The 7,331-nt window shown below is 40.2% G+C and overlaps 1 protein-coding gene across 1 annotated transcript; it reads right to left on the minus strand.

The window, feature by feature from the left end:
• Window positions 1-3,800: 3,800 nt before the first annotated feature.
• Window positions 3,801-7,054, minus strand: LOC110873905 (protein FAR1-RELATED SEQUENCE 5-like). The gene is made up of 5 exons (XM_022122934.1): window positions 6,826-7,054; window positions 6,145-6,364; window positions 5,175-5,433; window positions 4,498-5,067; window positions 3,801-4,418 (listed from the first exon to the last, which is right to left on the minus strand). The coding sequence occupies exons 1-5, from the start codon at window positions 7,052-7,054 to the stop codon at window positions 3,801-3,803; spliced, it is 1,896 nt and encodes a 631-aa protein (XP_021978626.1).
• Window positions 7,055-7,331: the final 277 nt, after the last annotated feature.

A 7,331-nucleotide genomic window follows, 5' to 3' on the forward strand; every position in this document is an offset into this window, starting at 1 on the left:
TTTCTTCAAAAATTATATTGATTTATATACTTTAGTTTTACCCATTTTATTTAATAAATATACCTTTTAGTGTTAAAATAAACTCTTGGATAGTTAATACTTAACCCTTGTCATTAGGGTTTGTCTAATCACGATTAAGGTTGTTAATCACAATTAAGATCACTAATCACGATTAACCATGCTAATCACCCCGCTAATCTCTTTTTAATCGCTATTAGATTTTTATAAATTTTCGCCATAGTTTCCCTAAACTATGGCGTTTTTCCCATGTAGTCAAAACATGTTTAAAAATCATTTTTCAATTTCCAAATCATCATCCATGTATCAATCTCCTCAAAATACAACCTTTCAAGTAATAATAATACCATTTATTCCCTAATTCATGAGCTCCTATATATATTAATTTCCTAAACTTTCAAGACTTTTATGTCTTGAAATTTAAGACTTTGTAAGTGTGGTTTTTGAAATCATTTATTTACTAACTTGCTTTTAAAAAAAAATTTCACATTTATTAGTCTTTAATCATCAAGTTTAGTTCTTTAAATCTTTAATCTTTCAAGTTTAAGCACATATATATATATAAAGCTCATGAGTTTAAGGGTGATGATCTTTCTTGATTTAAACATCTAGTTGTTTAAATCATATTTTTAAGCCTAATATAACAAGATCATCACTTATTTAAGTTACTACACTAAATAAACAACATGCTCAACTTAAATTATAAGTTTAAACAACTTATTTTAACCAAGATAAGCAATATCATACAACTCATACAACTCTATAACACATAATAATCACATAATACTTCACATTTAGCAAGTTGTTAAGTTTTGGTTTAGGGTTTTAAGTGGAATTTTTCTTTTGATTTCAAGATGATCAACAAGTACTTTAATAATCTACATATGATAACAAGCTTAAAAAAAATGATAAGTAAGAGGCTTACAACTTTGCAAGTGTCTTAAGATGATAATTTAGAAGAGATTAAGCTTCAAAATGTTCCTTAATGGCCCTCCATGCATTCAAGTGGCTTAATCCTTCTTGTAAAGGTTTTAAATAGTAAAATATATGATGTTTAGTGTTAGAGAATGAGAGAGTTGTGGTGTTTTGGGGCTGCCGTAAGTATGGATGAGGGAAAGAGAGATGATGGGTGTTGTTTAAGGGTTGTATAATGAAGATATGGTGAAGTTATAATGGTGAAATTTTCAAGTTATTGAATTATTGGTCAAAGACAATCTTATATCCATACATGTCTAAAAATAGTCTTGTGTGATTTGAAAGGGAGCATGGCCGTAAGCATGGAGCATGGTATGGTGGTTAATATATTTTTTTTTTACATATAAAACATGTGCAAAATTGATTAATTTTGTAGATATTTTAGACATTATGCTAAATGGTTTAATTAGAGTAGTTAGTGGTAGTTTATGATTTAAATAAAGTCTAACTAGTCCACTAGTTTAGTGGGTATAGGTTTTGGATGGTAAAAATACCACTAGTTCGCTCCTCGGTTCGATCTCGGGTGAAATATAAAAGATGTTATATAATACCGGGAGCGATGGTTCTATTTTACCATCGATGCTATGGCGTTTATTTAAGGCGTTTATGACACCAAAATATCGTTAACTAGTTCGCTACCCTTTTAGTTTAGGAGATTGGAAGATAGAAATATAATTTATTCGCCTATTGGCTCGAGTTTGGACAGTGTGTGAAAGTTGTGGCGTGACACCGGGAGTAATTGTTTCGAGTATCCCATTGATATCCCTAAGCTTATTTATGATGTAAAATGTTATTTATAAGTTCTACGGATGTTGTAAAACGTTATTTTCTAGTGCCGCGGACATTCTGTTTCGGTTGTATTTTGGCGCATAATGGATAAAGTGCAATTAAGTGCATTTACCGGAAAGTAAATGTGTTTTTGTGTTTGGTGTCCCTAATTAGGGGTTTTTATTCATATCTCAACTATGAAGTGCGTTCATGCCATTCGTCGCTTGTTCCGCCAGTTTTCAGAACTTGCTGGCATGAATAGTGTGCTCAGGTGAATAGTGCTTTTAGCATTTTGCCAACATATTGGAACATAGTTTGCGGTTTTCTCGTGACATAGCGATTGTGTTAATATCGTTTAGCATTTTTAACCATGTCCTATGATTGCTAGAACTTATACGATCTAATCATGCAATAATTAAATCGTAAAGAGAGAAATTAAATGTTAAATCAAGTGTTTAAGTTGTACGGAATTACCATTATTTTTGCCAGTTGTCACACACGGGGTCGCCCCCGACCCCCCGCCGCCCCCCGCAAACAGCCTTTGGTTCGCCGGCTCCCCGGTTCGGTTCACCTTCTGCCCCCTTGAGCACGCCGGGGCCCGTTACGCCGGTTCGTGGGAACTTTGGTTCCCCGCCAGCCCGTTTTGCTTCGCCCCCTCTTGTTGGAGTTGCTTTTCGTACTCCCCAAGGAGCTGCTTTCAGGACGCCGCCATCTGTGGGTGGAAGCGAGAGGTCAAAGGGCAAGCAGCCAATGACTCAGGTTTGGGTTCCTAAGGCGACCCAAGGGGAGGATCCTGATCCCTATCATGGTTCCAAGGATGCAGCGGCTGGTTCGGATACGGGATTCTTTTCGTGGGGCGCGGACTGCGACTCTGATTTGGATTAGCCATTGGTGAAAATGGTTTTCAAGCGTTTCGCTGGATGTGTAGTGCATGTGGCGTTTGGTCGCTAGGGTGTTTTGTGTGTCATGTGTTCCATTGCAGTGTTGTGTTTTTTTAAAACTTCGTTTGTAACCGATGTCTGTTTCGTAGTGTCTTGTTTTATGCATTAAAATGCAACGTATGTGTCTGTAAAATGTTTCGTTCAACTAATAAAAATGGAACGCGGTGTATGTGCTGTAATGTTATTTTTTTTAGCAATGATAAAAATTGCCTGGACCGTAAAAAATGGAACGCGGTGTATGTGCTGTACTGTTTTTTTTTTTTTTATCAATAAAAATGGAACGCGGTGCATGTGCTAAATTTAAGGTTTCGTAACACTTTTTTACGCCCAAACTTTTACAGATATACGGTAAGCGTAAAAAGTTTTTTATACGTTTTTAGGCATTTTTTTAACTTTAACCTTTTATGGGTTACGATCTACTTTTTACGGAAAAGCTTTTTTTGCTTTTACGCAAAACTACGTTTTAAGGAATACGCAAATTTTTACTTAAAACTTTTTAAGGAATACGCAAAACATATTAAGGTTTTTCGTTTTACCGTTTACGTAAAACTTTTTGTATTGTTATGCGAATTACAAAGTTTTCTTTTTTACGGAAACCCTTTTTGCTTTTTACATATTACGGGAAACCCATTTTTAAGTGGTTTCTGCTTAGCGTAAAATTTTACGGAAACCTTTTTATGCAAGAACTTTACAGGTAAAAAAGTTCACGGGAAACCTTTTTTACGTAAAAAATTTACGGAAACCTTTTTTTAGTTTACCTTTTCACGGAAACCTTTTTACGTAAAAAAAAGTTAGCGTTATATTTTTTTAACGGTTTAGGCAAAATTTTTACGTTAACCTTTTTACGAGAACACACAAAAAACATAAACTAAGTACTATTAACCATACCACAAAGGAGGGGGGGTTGCTTTATACATTAATTGTCATACCAAACTTACAGATATAATATACCAAAAACTTATTACCTAGTCCAAACACAGCCATACTGGTCAACAAAAAAGACACGTCAACCCAACCGTGCACCACATAAGTCATAAGGTGAACCCCCGATGCAAAAAAAGGAACCCCCCCGTCACGCCGCCCCCTTCAGCCCCAGGTCTAAGGTTCTGCAGTCTTGCGTTTCTCTGGGCAGTTGCGGGAGTCATGCCCGGTTACAAATCGGTTGCATGTTCTGCATAATCGCTGGGGCTTTTGGTGGTTCTGGACTGCCCTCTCACCCGGCCCAATCATGCGTTTGTTTGTCCCGCATCCCTTATTGCGTACGCCTTGAGGATTGGAGTAGGAAACGGGGGTGCTCTCCTCATCTTCCACCACCACGCCTAGCATATCAGCCATAACCTGTGACTCTGTTGCCTCGGCGACTCTTTTACCACGTCGATCATCATTGAATTCTTTTGTCCAGCCTTTGATTTTCTCAACGAAATCCTCCATCGCTGCCCGGTCGCCCATCACAGCCTCAAACGCTTCAGAAAAGCAGTCCACTAGGGTGTTCCTGGTCAACGAAACCGGAGACAAGTCTACCCCATACCTGAATTCTACACGGAAAACCGACTTCGGCAACACGTGACGTCCCCAGCGACTAACCACATACTTAGCCGGGATTTCGTCCACCTTTGTTTGCCGGTATACGCAAAATATATGCCTGCAAAGGTATCCAATACGGCACCAAAGGTTACATGAGCATGTTGTAGTGTCCTCGACTGGGTCCACTTTAACCTGCACCATGTCGGAAAACACACCCACGTTATAAAAAAAGCGGGTACTGAAAAGAAAAAAAACGGGGAGGGGCCATTACCGTGAATTCATTGACGACATCGGAACGCTTGTCCAAATGCGTAACAGTATAAACCTTTCTCCCGTCGAATTCTTCGACCCCGGTAGTATAGCAGTGTAAAAGGCCCTTCAGGATCTCTTTGCGGACCTCGATGAATATGGCCGGGGAATACAATAATGCGCAGTGCTTCTCTATCGCCAAACCAGATCTGAACTCGTGTGCGCGATCATCCGCCTTGAAGTCCCCAACCCTCTGCCTATAGCGTTGGGACTCCATCGTGGAGTCATAACACAAAAAAAACTGGACAAGGGTGTTCGCCCAGGACGAGCTCACCTTAAACGTAGAGTTCGAACTCTCGCACCGGGACGTAGTCTTCATCAAACATGACATTGGGATTTCTCTAAAGTATGCCGGGACCCACATCTCCTTTATGTTGTACATGTCTCTCAGCCACTCGTGACCTTCAAGCCCATACTTCTCTAGAAGCTTCCCCCATCTCCTCTCGAATGTCACCGGTTTAATATAAATGTTCCACACCAGTTTGTGAACGGCAGCCCTGAATTCAGTGTTATGCGCGACCTCTCCTGTAATCTGGAAAGAAAAAAATGCCAAAAAAATGAGATAAATTAGTTCAGCCAACAAAAAGAATCTCGTATAGAAATAAAAATGAAAAAGACATGAAGGGGCGACAGTTCCACCTTCGCAGGTAGTTTCTTCATGATGTGCCACATGCACAGGCGATGGAGTGAACGATCAAACACAGCAGCCACTGCTTGCCGCATGGCCGGGTCTTGGTCAGTTAGCACCAGGGTGGGCTGCTTGTTGTGCGCGTCGAGGAAAGCCCTTAACAGCCACGTGTAGGCCTCAATTGTCTCACAAAACAATAGCCCCGCTCCAAAAGTGACGCATCGCTTGTTGTTGTCAACCCCGGTAAACGGAACGAAGATCAGATTGTACCTGTGTGTACGACGTCAATCAGTTATAACGCGATTAACCCAGTTGAAACTTTCGAAAAAAGATATATAATGAAAAAAATATATATATATATAAACCCAAACTTGAAGGCTGTGAAAATTTACTTGTTGGTTTGATAAGTAGCGTCGAATGCGAGGACGTCGCCGAAAGCCTGATAGTTGACCTTGGAAATTTCATCCGCCCAGAACATGTGTCGAATTTCGCCGTTTTCCACGCTGTACTTAAAGGTGTAGTTCGGCAGGTGGTTGACCCGATCTTTCATCTTCTCGATCACCAAATGTGCGTCCCTGTCACCAGTGAACATGCGAACCCTTGATGCAAAGTTCCGAAAGTCATCAGCCGTCCCTTTGACGTTGTGGTCCCCCCCTAAGGTTAACTTGTAGCCTATGTGCCATCGACGGTCCGACCTTGCTAAGACTTGCTCGATGGATGAATTCTTTAGTAAAAAAATCAAGCTTCCGGCGTTTTTTCGTTAGATCTCTGTTATGCGATGGGACCATAGGATGGTTATGGTTCTCTTCAAAGTGATACAACACCCAAACACCAGATGACTCATCAAACCTCACACGTATGCAAGCTTTACAGTCACACACACGGAAAGTGGCCTGCCTTATCTTCAGCGATGTCTCGTCAAGGCTATTGAAGTCCCTATTCTGGCTATGCGGCTTCCCGTGGTTGGAACAAACAATGTACCGGTGCGTGATAACTCCTTTCTTTCGCTTAATTGTCCCAAGCCTAGTTGAAAACCCACAGTGACCTGCGTAGAGGTCATACATCTCCGGGACGTCTTCCCATTGCTGAAACACGGCCTCGATTCTTGGTTTTATGTTTTCCGGAGCAGCTGGGCACCAGTAGCGTGTCCCATTTGGAGTGAACCAGGAAAAGCACTCGTCCTCTGACTCTGGGGCATGGTCTGCGAAACAAAACACACCAAAAAAATTTATACACCTCAGTCATAAAAAGCCGACTACAATAAAAAAACTAATATTGGGTGGGGGGTGCAGCAGCAAAAAAAGAATACACACAAAACCATGTGTTTATATTTTTTCAAAAACAAAAAAAACTATGATGACCAACAATTAACTACTTTTTTACACTGAACGTAAAAAATCAACCCCCCACTCTCAAAAAACATCTGTTTGTATACAAAAAAAAAAGGAATAACAAACACAACATAAAAGAATTGTGGGTGAACTGACATCAAAAAATGCAAAAACTAATTTTCACAATTAACATAAGAGGGTGAGCAAGTATAAAGTTAACCCCCATCATTCAACCCCCGCTTTTTATTTTTCTTTGATACCTATGCAAAGTCAGTTCCCAAAAAAAAATTAAGAAAAGTCAAATTAAGGTTTTGACCGGGATATGGGTTACCAATGTCTGTTGCCTGGTTTGGGGTCATCAATGGAGTCCGGGAACCACCAGAACTTGATCCTCGCTCAACACCCACAGTAACCGGCGTCCCAGAGAGAGCAAACTGCTCCAGAAACATAGTGCCTTCGACATCAATCCCCGCTCCTGATCCCCGTTGTGGGGTGCAAATGATAAGATTATCTGCATCGGCGACTTCTCCTTCCAAGTCGCCACTCGGAGGTTTATACATTTTGCTGGGTGTTTTTGAATTTTGGTTTGGGATTCTCCAGTGAAGGGGGGTGATTGATGAAGGAGGTTTTTAGGAATTGGTAGATAGAAAAGAAAAGGCCAGAAGGTGAATGTGTGGGGTGATTCAAGAAGTAGAGCTTCGTTATATAAAGAATGAAGGAAAACATTGGGATCAATAAAATCTACAGTGCTATTCGTATTATTTCTGACAAATCGAAAAATGGAAAACGGAAATGACAGGGGGGCGGTGGCTGATTGAAAAGAGAAGGGGGGTTAAA

The sequence above is a fragment of the Helianthus annuus genome, chromosome 8 (genome assembly GCF_002127325.2).
Source record: "Helianthus annuus cultivar XRQ/B chromosome 8, HanXRQr2.0-SUNRISE, whole genome shotgun sequence".
NCBI lineage: Eukaryota > Viridiplantae > Streptophyta > Magnoliopsida > Asterales > Asteraceae > Helianthus > Helianthus annuus.

Coding starts and splice junctions, on each gene's coding strand:
- LOC110873905 (XM_022122934.1), bottom strand. CDS start 7,054: ATGTATAAACCTCCGAGTGGCGACTTGGAAGGAGAAGTCGCCGATGCA. Junction 5,434..6,144: donor AAAGGAGTTATCACGCACCG/GTACATTGTTTG, acceptor TCGTACACACAG/GTACAATCTGATCTTCGTTC. Junction 5,068..5,174: donor TGAAGAAACTACCTGCGAAG/GTGGAACTGTCG, acceptor TTTTCTTTCCAG/ATTACAGGAGAGGTCGCGCA.